This window comes from Danaus plexippus, assembly GCF_018135715.1.
Source record: "Danaus plexippus chromosome 9 unlocalized genomic scaffold, MEX_DaPlex mxdp_26, whole genome shotgun sequence".
NCBI lineage: Eukaryota > Metazoa > Arthropoda > Insecta > Lepidoptera > Nymphalidae > Danaus > Danaus plexippus.
The window spans coordinates 352,045-370,615 of NW_026869848.1; the positions used below are offsets into that span (position 1 = coordinate 352,045).

General features: G+C 39.6%; 4 protein-coding genes across 4 annotated transcripts; 2 read left to right on the forward strand and 2 right to left on the reverse strand.

The window, feature by feature from the left end:
• Nucleotides 1–7: 7 nt before the first annotated feature.
• Nucleotides 8–6,276, forward strand: LOC116767316 (BTB/POZ domain-containing protein 9). Its single transcript, XM_032657573.2, has 14 exons — nucleotides 8–170; nucleotides 539–633; nucleotides 1,011–1,174; nucleotides 1,570–1,633; nucleotides 1,796–1,952; nucleotides 2,120–2,219; nucleotides 2,288–2,416; nucleotides 3,704–3,863; nucleotides 4,023–4,245; nucleotides 4,523–4,682; nucleotides 4,771–5,138; nucleotides 5,224–5,302; nucleotides 5,370–5,514; nucleotides 5,797–6,276. Exons 2-14 carry the CDS (start codon nucleotides 552–554, stop codon nucleotides 5,967–5,969), a joined length of 2,004 nt encoding a protein of 667 aa, XP_032513464.2. The 5' UTR covers nucleotides 8–170; nucleotides 539–551; the 3' UTR covers nucleotides 5,970–6,276.
• A 2,074-nt stretch (nucleotides 6,277–8,350) lies between these two features.
• LOC116767655 (GTP-binding protein 10 homolog) lies at nucleotides 8,351–9,730 on the reverse strand. The gene has a single exon (XM_032658078.2). It carries the CDS (start codon nucleotides 9,581–9,583, stop codon nucleotides 8,423–8,425), a length of 1,161 nt encoding a protein of 386 aa, XP_032513969.2. The 5' UTR covers nucleotides 9,584–9,730; the 3' UTR covers nucleotides 8,351–8,422.
• A 1,275-nt stretch (nucleotides 9,731–11,005) lies between these two features.
• On the forward strand, nucleotides 11,006–14,670 carry LOC116767647 (post-GPI attachment to proteins factor 3). Its single transcript, XM_032658071.2, has 7 exons — nucleotides 11,006–11,351; nucleotides 11,558–11,712; nucleotides 11,838–11,993; nucleotides 12,336–12,460; nucleotides 13,208–13,341; nucleotides 13,562–13,766; nucleotides 14,527–14,670. The coding sequence occupies exons 1-7, from the start codon at nucleotides 11,219–11,221 to the stop codon at nucleotides 14,591–14,593; spliced, it is 975 nt and encodes a 324-aa protein (XP_032513962.2). The 5' UTR covers nucleotides 11,006–11,218; the 3' UTR covers nucleotides 14,594–14,670.
• LOC116767315 (uncharacterized) lies at nucleotides 14,662–18,292 on the reverse strand. The gene is made up of 4 exons (XM_032657572.2): nucleotides 18,165–18,292; nucleotides 17,834–17,924; nucleotides 15,508–17,765; nucleotides 14,662–15,330 (listed from the first exon to the last, which is right to left on the reverse strand). The coding sequence occupies exons 2-4, from the start codon at nucleotides 17,916–17,918 to the stop codon at nucleotides 14,758–14,760; spliced, it is 2,916 nt and encodes a 971-aa protein (XP_032513463.2). The 5' UTR covers nucleotides 17,919–17,924; nucleotides 18,165–18,292; the 3' UTR covers nucleotides 14,662–14,757.
• Between the last annotated feature and the right edge of the window lie 279 nt (nucleotides 18,293–18,571).

Below are 18,571 nucleotides of genomic sequence, written 5' to 3' on the forward strand. Positions count from 1 at the left end.
TCATCAGTTTGAAGTCTGAATAACAACAAGAGTCAAATAAATGGGAATTTTGCAATGTTTTGATCTGATTTACTAACTTGTGATTGCTCCAAGTGAAAAAATTAAACATTCGGAACCTGTAATCTAAAAAAAGTTAACGAAAAGGGAATTTTTAAATTTATATTTCGTAGGTAAGTCATTGGAATATTATAAAATACAACTTAAAAGAAGAAATTGAGACTAGAATTTACGCATTTTTTGTTTCTCTTGCTATACGATATAATTAATAAATTCAATAATATTTAAATTCTTACAATTACAAATGAAAAATATATACGGATGTGTTTTGTAATTATGTATCGACTACTGTGTGTATTGCAGTGTAGGACATTGGATGACAACACTTATTTTGTAATGTATATTGGAAAAATTTTAAAACCACTTGGTGATTATTTAGTATTATATAGTTCTACTGAAACAAATATTGTAGAAAAAATATTTAAAAATTGTCAGTAGGAATCGACCCCATTTTTAAAAGAGATATTTTTATTGTTTATAGAAGTGTAATGTAGATGAGCAACATGAGCAGCCAACACCAGTACATGCCGGTCAACAATCCCACGAGCTCACGGGTCGGGGATATAGAGCACATCAGTATGTTCTCGGCTTTTAATTAAATTATTCATATCTTTAAGAGTTTTGCCAGATTAATAAATTAATTTAAATAAACAGGACGGTGACGGTATGTTCATAGTTAAAAAGTACCATTAATTATCATATCACTACAGTATAGTATAATAAATATGTCTGTCAGTAAGAGTTGGCAGGTTCATCATAGGATGAGAGTTTTCATCTCTTATATCCAATGTCACTAATAAATAAATCATTTAACTCATTGTTCAATACACAGGAACTACAAACAATTTTAAATTTTATTACAGCGTAAAAGAAATTAGTCAATAAAACTGATATGATTTTCAAGTGTCCAATTCTGTGTTTACAAGGTATTGTATCAGAGGTTGATTGTGCAGGTCACCTGTCCGAGCACATTGGTTCTCTGTGTCTTTCATCGGAGTACTCCGATGTGACCCTCATAGTGGAGGGTCATAGGATCCCCGCACACAAAGTCATACTGGCAGCCAGCAGTGACTACTTCAGGGCCCTTCTCTATGGAGGAATGAAGGAAGCCAATGAGGTCAATGAACATAGCTCTGAATAATTCCGATTGTAATGGATGTAACAGAAAGGATTTGTTATTAACTAAAAATACCTAATAATAATAATATGACTGAAATTGGTGTTTAAATTAAAATTAATTGAGTTTCAATGGAACTAATTTAGAAAGTAATGAGCAGGGTTTTATGTTTTGATCTGCGTCTTTGGCACGTTTTAAAAGCTTTGTTAGAAAATGTAATATATCATTTATCAAAAATTTAAAAAAAAATCTATGTGGTCTTATTTATACAGACATTTTTATCAATTGTTAATGAAATATTAAGTATAGCTGATAGCGTATACTTGTAACTTTCCTTCTACTTGATGGATGAATCACACAACTGACTTATATATTGCAATGGCTTGTCTCTCCAGGCCGAGGTGGTCCTACAGGCGCCCATTCATGCCTTCAAAGCCCTGTTGAGATATATATACTCTGGTGAGTCATACGGCATGCACACATCAGTGTGCAAAATCAAATATTCGAAATATCTGCTTGTATTCAACCATTATATAGAGCGGAGTCAACACGTTGCTAATGTATCGTTAGAATATCTTCCATCATAACACTATAAGATCCTATGACTCGTGTACATTCCAGGTCATATGGGTCTGTCTGTACTGCGCGAGGAGACCGTGCTGGATATGCTGGGTCTGGCTCATCAGTTCAACTTCCAGGAGTTGGAGGCGGCCATCAGCGACTATCTGCGGCAGGTGCTGGCTCTCAGGAATGTGTGTGCAGTTCTCGATGCTGCTAGGTACTAAGTTTGAATTAGTACATGATTTTTTGTCCACACATGTGACTCTGTATATTGTTATAATTCAAGAGGTCCCATATATTTGGCTTTCTAGCTATTGTTTAATTGTTTAAAATTGTGTTTCATTTAAATAGATGTTTCTTTGAATATATAAATGATTGTTTCAGACTGTACGGTTTGAATGCTCTGATGGACTACTGTTATAACTTCTTGGACCGGAACGCTGCGGAGGTTCTTCAGCATGACACCTTCTTACAGCTGTCCGTCGTGAGTGACCTTCACCTGTCTTCGTGTGTTTCTTAACCCGTCATTGATATTGTAATATGTGTGAACAGGAAGCTCTCCAAGGCCTCCTCGAGCGCGACTCGTTCTTCGCCCCCGAGGTAGACATATTCAAAGCGGTCTGTAACTGGTTCAATGCTAACCAACCGTTTGTTAAATCTGACGGCGGAACTTCACCTGTGGTAAGATATATATTTTATATATTATATATATATATATTTTTTGTATGCTGTCCAACATATTAACTGCCATCGAGATTTGGCTATTTCCTGGTCTGGTCTACGCTTGTTCAGTGTCTCTCCTTCTCACTATTGTTTGCGGAAGAAATTTACAAAGCTAGGAGCTCTACTAGCTGGCAGAGTTTGGTGCGAGTAGTTATTTCTTGTTCCTCAGTGTCAATCCTTAACTCTTGCGGAATGTGTTTGTTTGGTTGCTTGTTGGGAGTATAACCATCGATCTGGTCGTTTTAGTTACAACCATCCCCGGATGTCTGTGTCGCTGTTGTTTGAGGTTCTTCCTAGCTGTATGTCTTACGTCGAAAAATAGTTTAATTAAAAGTTACAGTTAAACGATGTTAACTGTAACTTTATAACCTTTCAACCAAAGTCCAGATCTTTCAGTCAGACATGCTCCTATCTAAACGCTGACCTATGTATTTCGCGGTTATCACTTCTTCATCATTAGGAATGTTTGCCTGGTTGCGTGAATTACGGTAGGGAAGGTCGTGCAGTAAATTGATACGTGTTGATTTACTTTCATTATCCCTTATTCTCCAGATTCTCAAATCAATTCAGTCTCAGTAATGTATTTTGCAGGTTTATTGAGGCTGTAACCGGGTTGGCGTTTATTGGCATTACGGTGTTATGATCGTCGTATGTGGCATTAAGGTTATTGGCATGAGCGGTGTGTGTTATATATTTATGTATATGTATGCCACGGTCAGGGTGTTAAGTTCTTGGTGTTGTCTGGTTTGGGTCGTACTACCACCGCAAGATGTCAACCTTGGCCTAGGCGATGTATTCGAGGATTTCGCTGTCGAAGTCCTGCTGTGTACGTTTATTTTCTGGCTTTCCTTTTTCCTTTATCTACTTTTGTTCCCACGAGTACGGACGAGAGGGTGGTCGCTTACAAGTTGAGACCTTTCCTGCATTAAAGCTGTATACAATAGTGTTCGCCACATTTGACACTGAAACCCTCGGTCATGTATCCTCTCGTCACATTTTCCGCCGTAGGTCTGGGTTAAATTTTCATTTTCACCTCTCGTTACGATCCGTGACGCCAATGTCCCCGCTCAGTATATTAAAAGTGAGTTGCGGGTGTTGGTGAACAGTTCCTATCTCGATCTCTCTTAATAAATAAGTATTAACGTTTTAATTATTAACATATAACAATTTGATGACGTCATAATGTACATATGTTTTTGTGTTGAAAGACCCGTGTAGTTGTTGTAATGGTATCAATAACTCCAGGACAAGATCCTCAAGTGTGTCCGCCTGACTCTGATGAGTCTGGAGGAGTTGCTGGGAGTTGTGCGACCCTTCTCCCTGGTGTCCCCGGACATGTTGCTGGACGCCATACACGATAAGACCACCACCAGGACCACGGACCTGCGACATCGAGGACTTCTGGGTCAGCAGACACATGACCACTATATTATTCACATTTACTACACCCGTTGCATTTACCTTTAAAAATTTATTGATGCGCCACGATCGGAACCTTGGTTTATACTCCGTTATTGGACGTATCTATTTTTCCGTTTGTCTATTAACTAAACGTGACCATTAGTGCCGGAAGAGAACGTGGCGACGCCGAAGCGCGGCGCCCGAGTCATTTCCGGCGACATGCGATCCGCGCTCCTGGACGGAAACTCCGACAATTACGACATGGAGCGAGGGTACACCCGACACAACATCTCGGACGCCGCTGACAACCCTGGCATCGTGGTACGCCTCGCCACCACCACCATCATCAACCACATACGGCTGCTGCTCTGGGATCGCGACAACAGGTACCTGTCCAAAGGAGTTCCTACGCGGACTTTTCAGCCCAGTCCACATTGAAGTCTTGTAGCGGTTTCGCAGTCAAATATTTTGTTTGTTCTTTTGAGGACATTTTGGCCTTTGTTACAACTAGTTAGGGGCACCGTTTACGTGGATTTACATGGGACCCTCGCGCCCGTTCGTTAAGGGTAGCTCCAAGAACAGAACCACCTCCCGTTTCCGCTCCAGCTAACGTGAGCCCATGGAGTTAAAACGTAGATCATTCTAACATAACATGTGTTGCAGGTCTTACGCCTACTACATCGAGGTGTCGGTGGACCAGAAGGACTGGGTGCGTGTGATCGATCACAGCAACTACTTCTGTCGCTCCTGGCAGAACCTGTACTTCGAGCCGCGCGTGGTTCAGTACATCAAGGTCGTCGGTACCAGCAACACTGTCAACAAAGTGAGCCCACCTCACCTCCCGGGTCGTCCTGAACAAATATCCTATCTACCTGAGATCAGCTCGATCAATCACAACCAATGAACGGCAGGTTTTCCACGCCGTGTCCCTGGAGGCGATGCACACGAGCCGCGTGCCGCCGCTGTGCGAGGGCCTGGTGCGACCGGTCCACAACGTGGCGACGCTGGAGCTGTCCGCGGTCGTCATCGAGGGCATCAGTCGCTCGAGAAACGCGCTGCTGAACGGGGACACGGAGCACTACGACTGGGAGCAGGGCTACACGTGCCACCAGCTGGGCTCGGGCGCCATCGTGGTGCAGCTGGCCCAGCCCTACATGCTCTCCTCGCTGCGCATGTTGCTGTGGGACTGCGACTACCGCCACTACTCCTACTACGTGGAGGTGTCCCTCAACTACTGGCACTGGGACATGGTCGCCGACCGGACCAGGGACGCCTGCAGGTTGTTGAACAGTTTGTGCATAGTCGTATCCCTGTATCAGCTCGCTGTGATGTGTCAGTAATAAAGTGAAGTGGACGCGTTCCAGGTCGTGGCAGGTGATCTACTTCACGCCTCGCCCGGTGTCTATCATACGTATCGTGGGGACAAACAATTCCGTCAATGAGGTGAGTTTGATTTCTACCCTGCTCAGTGTGGGTGTGTTGAAGCGGTTGTAGTATGTCTGTGTTGCAGGTGTTCCATCTGGTACACCTGGAGTGTCCGTCCCAGGTGGAGGACGCCCGGGAGGACCCCGCCGCCAAGAAGACGCGACACTCTAAAGACGGACGAGAGGCTCGCGCCTCCCGGGACAGGGATGGCAGGCGGAGCTCCGACGACGGTATGTACATATATGATTCAATGCTTTCATTATGTCCTAGTTGCGTGTATGTTTGTTACTCTGCCACAAGAACTAGCAAACCTGGCTAGTGATGTAGTATACACATGAAAAGACATGCGAAGCCCCACGGATCACGATTAAACTGTTTGTATAGCACGGAGTCACGTGACAGTATACACATGTCACTGGCGGACGACTGTCACACTGACGCGCTCACAGATGACAATGTACTTAGTGACTTTATTGAAAAACTAGCTTATAATATTCGTATGTGAAAACCAGCCTCGGCGAGTAACAGTACGGAGGCTCAACGCACGCCCAGTCCCCCGGGCGAGGCGGCGGCCACCGCAGGCTCCCCGGCCGGCCCGCCCGCCGCTAGCGCTCCGCCGACCGCCCCCCGAGCCCTGCCCGTGGCCGAGACCGCCACCGAGGCCGAGGAGGGATACGACGACTGATCGCACTCGCTCCGAGATATTAGCAATAAGTCTACAGTGTATGAAGCTAGCCTCTCCCATGTGGATGACGAGTTCCATCTCACAGAGTAGTGGCACCAGTAGAGTAATACCTCCTCATACAGAACATGGCACGTCACCTCCACGCACCGTATCTCTGCGGGCACCTGATGTGACTTTGCTTATAATTAACGTTAATTAAATCCTTCCATATCAGATATATATTTTTCTATAAAATTATCTTACAACTTTATCTAGTAGTAGCTTGTGTTATCTGTCATGGCCGCTAGAGGCCTCCGGGGAACTCTTTCTTATATGGGGTTTTCCAATAGGGACGCTTGAACTTTGACAGCTGATTGCGGACATGTTGTTTGAGTGACAGCTGTCAAATGCAGTGTGTTATATTCATTCCGTCCTCCCAAACCACCATGGCAGGTTACAGTGTCGAGCAGCACGTGCAAATCATAAAATTGTTTTATGAAAATGGGTCTTCAGTTCGAGCAACGTTCCGCGCACTTCGCCCGTTTTACGGTCGCGATGATCGTCCTGCCGAGTCGACTATCCGTCGATTGGTGGACCAATTCGAGTCAACCGGGTCAGTTAACAATCAGCCGGTTCCCGTGCGTCAACGTAACGCGAGATCTGCCGAGAATATCGCCGCTGTGCGCGACAGTGTCCTCGAAAACCCGCGGCAGTCAATTCCGCGTCGCGCACAGGAACTCGGCCTTTCGCAGACGACAACTTGGCGAATTTTGCGTTGTGACTTGAGCCTGCACCCGTACAAGATCCAGCTGACCCAAGAGCTCAAGGTTAATGACCATAGACAGCGCCGTGTGTTCGCTGACTGGGCATTAGAGCAGTTGGAAGTTGACGCCGATTTTGGCAAAGAAATCATCTTCAGCGACGAGGCGCATTTTTGGATGAATGGCTATGTCAACAAGCAAAATTGCCGTATTTGGGACGAGACCAATCCACACGAGGTTCACCAAGTGGCAATGCACCCGCAGAAAGTGACTGTTTGGTGCGGATTTTGGGCCGGAGGCGTGATTGGTCCGTATTTTTTCGAAAACGATAATGGTGTGGCCGTCACCGTCAATGGTGAGCGATACCGGTCGATGATAACCAACTTCTTTTGGCCTGAAATCGAGAATATGGATCTGGGCAACATGTGGTTTCAACAGGACGGCGCTACGTGCCACACAGCACACGCTACGATGGAAGTTCTGCACGAGCAATTTCTGGACATGGTCATCTCGCGCGGAGGCGACGTGAACTGGCCACCGAGATCGTGCGATTTGACCCCGCTGGACTTTTTCTTGTGGGGTTTTCTTAAGTCGCAGGTCTATGCCAACAAGCCGCAAACCACCGATGCCCTCAAAGTCAACATACGCCACGCCATCGATCAAATACAGCCCGATTTGTGCGCCAGAGTCATCGAAAATTGGACCTTTCGTGTGCGCGCCACCAACCGAAGCCGTGGCGGTCATTTGAATGATGTCATATTCCATACATAATGGGGTCGATAGACCTTCCAAATAAAAAAAAAATTTCGCAAATATCTTTCCTACATGTATTTTTTTTTGCATTTCAAAGATCAAGCGCCCTTAATGGAAAACCCTATATATATGAGATGCAACGCTACATACATATAAAATAACACAACTTTCTCTGGGCTACAAACATTGCTAAGAGTAGATTGTTGTGTAATAAGATCCGGTCAAAGTTTAAAACATTAACATAGCTGAGGCTTGTGTCGGTGTGTCTTTTGCTGTCACAAGAACACATCAGACGAACAACGTCATCAATAAAATGATATTCCTGTTATTAATTTTCTGCGGATAGTTGTTACTTCACCCAATCATTTCATCACCATCTTAATCTTAAGCATTAAGTAATTTTTCTAGTCGCTTTTTTTTTATTAAATCTTCGTCCAAAGTCCATTTAACTTGATTCAATAATTTGCATCGAACAAAATGTATGTATATATATTAAATAAATAGAAATGAATGCTTTGAGGATTTTACATCACTTCAGGATATTTTTACCTCTTAAGCTTATATTGAAAACATATCAATTACCTGAGAGTTAATTTGATTGCTATCTCTTGAGAGCACACCTGAACCCGAGGGCTGAGATCGTACTTGGTTGCAGTCATTACAGATGTCTACGATTAGAATATAAGGAGCACTAGCTATAAGTTATATTTAGTGTAAGCTGAGAGTTGAGTCAACACATTATTTCTTGTATGTATAATCTGTGATAGGAACATATATTAACTACGTCTGTCTGTTTGAGTTACACTTCACTCACATATTATATAAGTTTTTAATAAAAATAGACAGTTTAAACTTGTTTTATTTATTTTCTAATGTAAAACATATGTATATTTACTTATATATTTTATTTATTTATATATTTTATAACATTTTTCAGTACTATATACAATTCCGTAAACCTCAAGTAACTTGGGGTCCCCGTTCTTGTGTGAGTTTTTTATTTCTAAGTAGCGACTCTCTGGGTTTCACTATATCGGGATCGTTTTCTTCAGCATATTCATCTAACCTCCTTCTTAACAACTGTTTAAGGTCCTCTATATTACTTCCCTTTAAAGCAGATATACCGATGACATCTTCAAAGTTTATAATTCTCTCGGGTCTGATTTCCTTTGGCAAAGTGTTTATAATGCCACCGAGGTGTGTTAAGGAATCCTTAATTCTGTTGAATGTTTCATCGGCTCCATCTACATCTAATTTGTTTATGGCTAACACAGCAGGTTTGTCAAGTAATTCAGGATCATACAATTCCAATTCTTTGTTCAGAAGTACTACAGTCTCGATACAGGAGCGTTTTGGATATTTAGGACTTAATTGGAATCCTTGTATGTCAGCTATGAAGAGCAACAGTTTGGTCCTCTCTACATGCTTTAGAAATTTATGTCCCAATCCAATGTTCTCGTGAGCCCCTTCAATAAGACCTGGAAGATCAGCTATGGATATTTGTCTCAGATCACTGTACTGTATAATGGCTTTGTTGGGTTTAATAGTCGTGAAGGGGTAATTTGCTATACGCGGCTTGGCTCTGGATATAGCTTTTAAAAGTGAACTCTTACCAGCATTAGGAAAACCCACAAGCCCAATATCGGCAATTAGTTTTAAGTCTAGGCGAATATGATGGTTTTGACCAAAATGACCTAAGAAATTATTATTTTTATTTCCTCCGGGACCACCGCGTGCCACTATGAGGGTTTCGTCTTCTTTATCAATGGAACCCAGAACTGTACCGTTTTCTCCATAAACTGTTACACCTAAAGGAACTTCTAACTTGATATCTTCTCCCGGTTTCCCCACTATTTGTGCTTTCCGACTGTCTTCGCCGTGACCTCCGCAAATAGTTCTCGCTCGATACTGAGACATAATTGTTCGAAGATTCGCATCTTCTTTTCCTTGACAATAAACACAACCTCCTTGACCGCCGAGTCCACCGTACTTTGGAAGTCCCGTGCCTCCAGAACCACCTTTCACATGAAGTCGAACTGAATCAATAAACTTACTACGAAGATACTTTCGGGGCAGTTTGATTTCTTTTAATTTGTAACATGTTCTTGTTAAGAAAACCATTCTGTTGCATAATAATTGTATTAATTTCTTTTAATTATAACTGTGTTGCATTTATATTCCGTTAACTTGTATTTATATAAGTCTTCATGTATACTTCTTAGTAACCTGTTTTTATAAGGTTTGATAACATAACCTCATAAATGACAATATATTTTGTCAAAATAAATACATTTGACGTTCGGTAACATAAAGTTAATTCTTAGCGATATTTTGTGTTCAGTAATTTTTAAGAGATTTTTAAACGACTTTCTTCTTTTGTTGCATTTTTCACATATCTTTATATTTAGGTACTTTTTTTTTTAACAAATCTATATCACACGAGTGAATTGTGATTAAAAATATTGGATTTGAAAAAGCATAAAATAGTATGCAGGCTATATAATAAATAGGCTGAATAATAAGAGCAACGGAGAAGCTTTAGCAGCTGATAAAGATATTGTAAAAGTCTTCAATAGAAGCTATAGTCATATATTCTATTGAAGGGAACACGCAGTAGGGTAGACTCCTTCTTGGGTGACAAGTTTATATGTACGGTTTATGCTCGAACCCCAAGTTCATTAACACTAATGTGTATCTAGTCCCATTAATTCTTATTTCATCAAATATTTTCTTTTTCACGACATCTTATACTTCTAATGAGAGGCTAATCAAATTAAGCGCCCCGCTTTTCCGATGTATTTTCCGCCATGGGGTTGGTTGATAAAACTATATATATGGAATGTTACTTTAATTCTACAACCAAATGTTTGTAAAACTGCAATATGCAAGATGCATTTAAATTGCAGATATGTAGTTATAAAGTCAGTATTCAATAAAATTCGACCTCTGTCTCCATAGAGCAATTAATAATTATTTAAAGAAATTTAAAATTAAAGAAACTAAGAATTGAGTTACGGTTCAATTCTGTATTTCTAATAATGCAGTCGTTTGAAAATATTTTTAACTCAACTAAAAATAAAATTGTGTAGTTGGTTTTCATTTGTTAAAATTTCTAATCACATAGACGAAAGAAAATATGGGATAATTGAAAAGAACTGTTTTTAAGAGTTACATCACAATCATACAGAAAATATTATGGATTCCAATGTTAATTATATTGAACATTATTTTAACGATGATTGTTCTGACGTTGATTTTTTTGATTACAATTAATGTCTAAATATTTATAAGTGATTATTACACTAAATATATTATGACTGTTCTTTATTTCGCTTGATAAAAATTACATTTGTAAACAGGTTTAACTGTCGTTGATTATTTAATTACTTACGATTTTGCCTCTTCGGCAACTAACTTTTCTGATTCCATGAATTATATTGCTTTATTGTCTCGTGTAAGGTTTTATAACGTTAACAATTGTTATTACCATTAACAATTCTATTATGTTTAGCGTAAAATGGGATGGCGGGATACTAGTGTCACTTTACAGTTCACACTATGACATGACTAGCGAATGTACCGGCTAGGCTGTTAAGTTATCAAAAAACCAAAGTGTTTAGAAATATTTTAAGGATTATTTAAGTATCTTCAAATAATGAATAATTAGTAACAAACAATAATTAGGTTGCAGAATAATTTGTTGACCTGTAGTATAAGCTCGCCTTTATGCTGTTTGTTTATTGACTGAGGAAAAAAATGGACAATAAAATATACCTTTTATGTTTTTTTATGATTTACCTTATCCCTTCAATATATGCAAGCTCGGGTGATAGGTCGCCCTTTTATCAAAAATGCTTAAAAAAATGTAAAAAACTAAATTGTACATCAGGTAATTTATCTAAATATATTATAGTAGTCTGATAATATTATCAAATTTTAATGAGATTACAAAATTTTGCTCTATAAATATTTTAAATATTTGTTGAGTAATAAAAATAATTTATGCTAACTATAATAAGTTTGTTAGATATTAAATATAAATGATTAAGGTTTGAAGTTATAAATATTTCATGAAACAATAATTTTTCTATATAGATGCAGACTTCACTGAAGAGGCAGCAGCCCTTCGAGATACTTCCTGTAAGGTGGTGATGTGGGACTGTCATGATGAGTGCCGCTATCACTGTATGTGGCGCACGGTTAATGTCTTTAATGAGAATGGGTACGACTTGCCCAAGTTTCACGGAAAAGTGAGTTATGTAGTACCCTAGCAGGCTAACTGTAGTTCATTGGTAGTTACACAATATTTTTTAATTATATTTTACATTAATTTCACACAAAAGTTCTGTAAACTAATGGATGTATAATACAACAGTGGCCTTTCAAGCGAGTCATGTGTCTACAAGAGCCAACATCAGTGTTTGCATCTTTTCTTAACTTGGCCAGTACCATGTACATGCACAAAGAGATCTGGATGACATTTAGAGTGACGGAGGCTCCGATGGTACCCTTCTGGCACATGTTCATCATGGTTAGTATATACTATCCATACCTTTAGTGTAACCATTGAAAAAAATGGGCAACAGTAATGTTGAAAACATATTTCAGTTCATGACTTTATAATTTTTTGGTATTACCAGCTAAGTTAAAACTTTAGTTTTCTAAAAACGTCATATAGGAAGTCAATAAGAATTTTTTTTTCAATTACCTATATAGTTTTTTTTAATTTCTTGTTAGCCAACAAACACTTTATTATGCAATAACTGTAAATGCTCCAATTTGCACTATAACCATTTAAATAAGATATTAAAAATTGTATGTATTTATTGTCTAAAATAATTTGGTGAGTTACTAAATGTAACTGTTTGTGGAGGTGTGCGAGCTGGCATGGGTGTGGTCAATGATATTCCATGCGAGGGACACACTGCTAACAGAGTTCATGGACTACTCTCTGGCACTGGCCATGGTGATGATGCTGTTCGTATCGGCTGTTGTAAGGTATGCATGTAATTTTATACTGTCTCTTTACAAGTCCTCTACAAGTCCTAAAAAAATTACTCTGTTGGTTATACTAGCTTATTAGTCTGGCCGTAAATACTGTTACAATAAGGAATAATCAAGATAATAATTTTGAATTTGGAATCTGTCTTATTCTTATTTACGCGCCAACGTATTATAAAATATTCAGGTATGTTAAAATGGAGTAGTGTGATATAGAAATCTGTATCGTGCCTTTGTAATACATAAAGTAGGTATGGAAGCCAAACACATATTTTATGTACCGACCTATCGTTTGGTGCAATGAAATCTAAACTGTTTGTGAAAAAAATATCTGGCCGTCTACGTACTGTTTGTACGAAAAGAAGGATGGGAAAGCGTTCGATGAAATGTTGTCGGAAAATAAAAGCTTTGTCTCGACAGATTATTATACAATAATATTTGTAAAGACTTTATGTTAATTAATATAAATTAATTATAAATGAATGACCTACCCTCGGTGTCGCTGTCTAAGCCAATGACTCCAACAGCGGCAGATAAGTGAGACAAAAAATCTTTGCAATGGACCAAAAAAAAAAAAAGTCTTCTTTGCAACAATATTTACGGCAACACTAAGTGTGTTACAATTCTTCACCGACATTTCTAGTGATAGACTTTGAAAGACACTATGGAGTGATGATAATTTGAATTATTTGTGGCGAGTTCTTCCGCCGAGCTTAAAATCTTAAATACAATCAAACCATCTAGATTACTATACGAGCATCGCTTGCTGAGGGTGCTCCTGGTGCTGCCTCTGGTGTCTTACTATGTCGCTCACGTAATTTACCTCCACGAGGGACGCGTGGACTACGACTACAACATGAAAGTCAATGTATTCTTTGGTGAGTTCAGTGTCGTCTCCTATTGTCCTGTTCATTTCAATAATCTTTCCACGTAATCAGCGGATGGTTCCTTTAAGTCAAATGGCTCCGAGGATTGTCTGATGTTTCAGCAATTATCCTATCCCAGGGATAGCAAAGAGTTATATTAGATGGTACTATTTCGATCCTTAATGGTCGATTGAACTTTTAGAGCAGGGTTTCTCTAGCTGTGAGTGTGTAGGTGTCTCCGCCGGCTTGCTGTGGTTGGGGTGGTGCTGGCAGCAGTACCGTCGCGGCCTGAGCTATCCCTGGAGACTGCTCTTGTTCTGCGTGTGGTCAGGATCGGCGCTCACCCTGGAGCTGGTGGACGGACCGCCGCTCCTCGGCTGGGACACGCACGCCCTGTGGCATCTCACCACGGCGCCGCTGCCGCTTCTGTTCTACAAGTTAGTATTCGTTTAGAGTGTTTCTGTTTGTGTGCGTCTTTCACTATTCATGTGCTGCTCCCACAGTACAGACTTAGGTTCCATATATGTATTTCGCTTTTGGTCGTGAATTCACCTCCTTCCTGCTCATCTCTGCTGCAGTTCATCCTCACTCTTCAGCCTGCTTCATCATCTCCGCGTTCATTCCCTCCCCTGTTCTCTGTCCCTCACCCTGTCGCGTCAGGTCCATACAACGTTCTAATGTTATATTTTTAAAACTCTTCCTAACGTTTTTTCTATTTCTATATTTCTGCGGTTCGCTACTAAGCCTTACAACGTTTATGTCAATAATCAATATTATTATATATTAATCTACGTACGCCAGAAAATTAAGCAATCGATGGCAGTAGATGATAACTAACAGGACCGACTGACAGACACTCACATCTCGTCTGCCCGTGATCACGGTTGCTGAAAAGTAACCGAAACGTCGGGATTATGTAGTTTTAAAATAATAAAATCCGCGTAGTATATCCGAAAAATATTAGTTTCATTTAAATGAATAAAACTCGCGAAAGTCTTAGATCTCAATATATTACTCTGTTCTGCCGCCTGTATGTGTCGGCGTCCACGCGAGTCAGCTTTCAGCCGGTGCCGCTCCACGTAAAGTTTCCTCTTAATCCCTCTTTATATTGTTTCAAAGTATAATAATAATGTTAGGTAAAGTTCAAAGGTTGCCGTTTCCTAACACGCGCTTTTGTAAAACTCTTTTCTGTTTCAGGTTTGTGATCGAGGACGTAAAACATTTGCAAATCAAGCAAAAGGAAAGAGAGATCAAGACTCTGTAAATATATGTTAACTCGAGCGCAGCTCCGCACCTTAGTAACCTTATTTATTCAAAATAAAAACGACCGTCTAAGCGTCACTTGAATTTTATTTCACAACAACTCACTAAACTTCCTAACGCAAAACAATCTTGTAGTAACCGAACAAACGCATTCCGGGTTCAGTACTAATTTTCTAGGATCAACTTCTTCCACTGTTCTCCGCAGCGGAGGCCGAGCTTGTGTCGTTTGATCCAGTCCAGTTTGCTAGTCTTGTCGTCCTCCCTCCCCTGGCAGGTCGGCGACGAAGTCCCTTGCTCGATCTTGCCGTTAACATTTTGCGTATGCTCGACGAGAGCAGTTCTGGCTTCATAATCTCTCCAAAATACCGGGCTTGGCCGCGGGTGCGAGGCGGACAGCTTGGAGTAGGGCTCGGCGGCAGGATATCGTTCATGTGGCTCGTAGAACATGAGACCTTCATTCCATTGTCTTCTATATTCTTGTTCTAGGTACGGCGCTCGGCGGCGACTATATTTCTGGTCTAGTGGTCCAGCGTTTTTGAGGTACTGTTCTCTGGTCATCTGAGCCATGTTCCTCTTTCTACCTTTAGTTCTGACGCTGCATACTGTCTGTGTTTCGTCAGAGTCGCTGTTTTCTGTAACCTCTACTTGAGTTGCATTTCTTTGAGTATCTTTTCGTTTTTTGAATAATTTGACGGAATTAAACATTCTCTGAATGAAGCCTCTTTTCTCCGATTTATTCTGCCAAAATTAGTTTTGATTTAAACTATATTTTTGTATTAAATTAGCGAAAATTGGTAATATTTTATATTAGAATTTGGAACTTAAATCAAATACATTTCTTTTAAATTTCATGAGACCTACCAAATTTCCAGCAACATGACTACTTAGTGTTATTTTGGAACATCAAGACCGTACCTGTTTGTTCAAGCTGGGAACTATTGTTTCATCAGTTTCCGTCTCATCGCTGAACTCATCGCTTTCATCTTCCTCGTAGTCGATGGTGTGGCGGCTTTGCTTCATGGCTTCGCGATCGTCCGTATCGTCACGGTTCTCATGTCCAGCTGTTGTGTAACTTACACTTAGGCTGCTGCCGAGTCTCTCGTTTTGGAACTGTGTACTCGTCGCTGTGTATACATATTTCCGCTCGTTCGTGTTTGATATCAGTGGTGACAGCAGCGCTTCCACTTCCATATCTCGTCGAGGTGAGGCATCTACTTTGTTGGTATTCTTCTCCTCAGGACGTTCGTGAACTGAATCAATTGTGATCGGTTTCAGATCTTCGTAGTCGCTTAACGAGTTTTCTTTTATCGGGTAGTCCATGTTCAAAGTCACGGACTTATAAATTTCCTTAATAAGTTTTTCGGTTTCATTAGTACATGATTTTGGGATATTTTTCTTCTCGGTGTTAGTAGCTGTAGTTGTAATGGCTTGTTTGTTATGTGACGTTTTGTGTGAGCTCTGTCTGTAGTAGCAACCGCACATTGGTTTTCTCGACGCTGGGTGGATGAAAACCGGAAAATTTTGTAGACATTTCGTTTGTTGATAGGGAACGCCAGGGAAATAATATTGACCTTGAGACATTTGTCGCGAACACGAAGGTAAGTATAAATTAGTGTTGCAAGAATTTTTTGAAGTGAAGTCATTAAAAATAGCAGAGTTATCCAAGTTGTTCTGAGACGATTCCTTCTGAATGATAGCATCTTTTTTAGATATTTCCGGAACAGTGCTCACGTTGCTATTTGTTTTGACTTCCTCTAGAACTGACTGCAGTATTGTTTTTATTTGATTCAGCGTTGACTCCGTCCTATCTTCGACAGGCAATAGTTTGGACTGGGTGCTTTGGTTGTTACACTTCAGTAAAATATTCATATCAGTTTCTACTTTTTCGTCTATCAGCAAAATTTTTTTTACGGGATGAGACTTTCGCATCTTCATATTTTTGGTGTTTTCAAATTTTGTATAAACATTACTACATTCAATACAACCATTTCTTGCACATTGACAACTGTTGCGTTTGTCTCTTTTCCTAGCGCGGTCTCGTTTTACGCGGACTTCATCAATATCTTTTCTGTGACTTAGTGCTTTTGCACGATTTTCTTTGTGACTTTTGACAATGAAAGGATGATATCTGCATTTATTGCGATATTTCTCCGGCCAACACTTTGTATCGGGACGCCTCTTATGTTCCTTTTTATGTGAAATATCGGGTTTATTATTTATATTGCCGTCGTCCTTCACGGGTACTACGTCATAAAAGTTGGAATCATAATAAATTTGGTCGTTCTGACTTTGTTTAAAGGCACTTGTATTAAGAGCGTCAAAAGTCAAATAATTTGTTATAAATTTGTCTAAATTTTGAAATTTTCCCTGACAGCATGAGCACTCATCTGATTCGTAGATATATGGATGATTTAATTTATTTTTCACTTTGACATCTCTGCAGAAGGGTTTTGAAAACTGACTGGTATCAGAGAACTCTTCTAAAACAATTTTGGGATCATATTGTCTGCGAAGAACGCTGTTTAAGTATGACTTACTCAATTGATTTATTTGGTTCACATTATCGTTGCTGACCAGTATGTTGTCCTGTAAGTGAAAAGGATTTTCAGGACTTCCCTGAGCGTAATATATAAACTGAGTTTTGACATTACTATTGCTTGCAATAACTTGTTTCTTTTTGCGGCGCTGAAAAATTTTCTTATAAGCATCATTTTTTGTATTTATATTTAAATCTTCAACTTCTTCATTGTGATTGTCTTGAGACCCACAAGCTTTTAAGTCTGGTGCAGGCTCTAAACAGCCGACGGTGCTTTCTTCTCGCAAGCCTGAATCTTCGCAGTATCCACATATTTGTTGCATCCTCATTTTGCCAGCCGGGTTTTTGTTGGTATAAGATACTGTCCTTGATTGACTTACAAAAGCAGTATTTACGACTGTGGAAGGTCCCTGTTTGTCGCCCTTAATCTGTTTGTTATCAGGATTCTTCTCATTTTTATCCGTAACTATTTCATTTCCGTTGGAGGTTTCAGACTCAGGTAATGGTTCATCCTCCTGGATTTGTTTTTTAGCCTCGTGAAGCTGTCTCTCTAAACTAATTATCTTTTCTTGTAAATCTGTAACGTCTATTGGAATACACGATATCACTTTTACTTCGGTCTGAGATGGAGTATTGCCTGTAACATTATGGACATATTATCAATCATTAGACAATAAACAATAATTTAATATTTTTGAATTTTACCCAAATTAAATGCTATTCTCCGCAGAAAATTTTCAACACCTTTGAAACGCTGTTTATAAGGCTTTGTTGCCGTGCAGTCCTCCATGTTAGTCTACAAAGCAAATCGAAGGTGCTCTATAGCAAATATTCACTACTTGAAGAACTCTCCACAGTAAAGTACATATAAAGTTCACGAGTCTTTGGGGAATGGAAAATATTTTCTAGTAACCGCTAAGGGACTGCAAATTATTAGTAAGATAATTGAGAGTTATCGTGGCTTCCACTCCAGACATGACAGATAATTTGAATACATGATGTCGGTGATCTCACGAGAAATGAAATAAGTACTTACTGTATAAAATTTATATGTTGGTAATAAATGAATAACGTAAAATTTCGTTTAGTTTTCAATAAATTATATGTTCTCCGAAATAAGGCCCAACGTGTCCTACATTTTAAAAAATGATTGTATTTTTTTCATTCTGTCATATAATTTTTTTTCTTCTACAGAATAATTAAAAGAATCATAAAAAAGTCCTTATAATATGTTACAATTGTCAACGATTACAAAACTATAAGCTGCTCCAGGTGATGTCAACACGGATATACAATTTATCAAACAAAAAATCTTCTCCGCGCACGGTTGGACCCGATGCAATAATATTTTCGTTTCTTTATCCGAACCCCCTTTATATTATAGATATTGCTTTTAGTTATTTTCTTAATATTAATAAGTTTTAAATTTTATTGCGTATAATA

What these genes read in the sequence shown, in the direction of transcription:
- LOC116767316 (XM_032657573.2), top strand. Translation starts at nt 552, where the DNA reads ATGAGCAACATGAGCAGCCAACACCAGTACATGCCGGTCAACAATCCC. An exon ending in CTCTGGGATCGCGACAACAG is followed by an intron (nt 4,246 to 4,522) that starts GTACCTGTCCAA and finishes CATGTGTTGCAG; the next exon opens with GTCTTACGCCTACTACATCG. An exon ending in CCAGCAACACTGTCAACAAA is followed by an intron (nt 4,683 to 4,770) that starts GTGAGCCCACCT and finishes AATGAACGGCAG; the next exon opens with GTTTTCCACGCCGTGTCCCT.
- LOC116767655 (XM_032658078.2), bottom strand. Translation starts at nt 9,583, where the DNA reads ATGGTTTTCTTAACAAGAACATGTTACAAATTAAAAGAAATCAAACTG.
- LOC116767647 (XM_032658071.2), top strand. Translation starts at nt 11,219, where the DNA reads ATGGACAATAAAATATACCTTTTATGTTTTTTTATGATTTACCTTATC. An exon ending in AAAACTAAATTGTACATCAG is followed by an intron (nt 11,352 to 11,557) that starts GTAATTTATCTA and finishes TTTTCTATATAG; the next exon opens with ATGCAGACTTCACTGAAGAG. An exon ending in TCTGGCACATGTTCATCATG is followed by an intron (nt 11,994 to 12,335) that starts GTTAGTATATAC and finishes CTGTTTGTGGAG; the next exon opens with GTGTGCGAGCTGGCATGGGT.
- LOC116767315 (XM_032657572.2), bottom strand. Translation starts at nt 17,918, where the DNA reads ATGGAGGACTGCACGGCAACAAAGCCTTATAAACAGCGTTTCAAAGGT. An exon ending in GAGAATAGCATTTAATTTGG is followed by an intron (nt 17,766 to 17,833) that starts GTAAAATTCAAA and finishes ATAATGTTACAG; the next exon opens with GCAATACTCCATCTCAGACC. An exon ending in TTCCCAGCTTGAACAAACAG is followed by an intron (nt 15,331 to 15,507) that starts GTACGGTCTTGA and finishes TAATTTTGGCAG; the next exon opens with AATAAATCGGAGAAAAGAGG.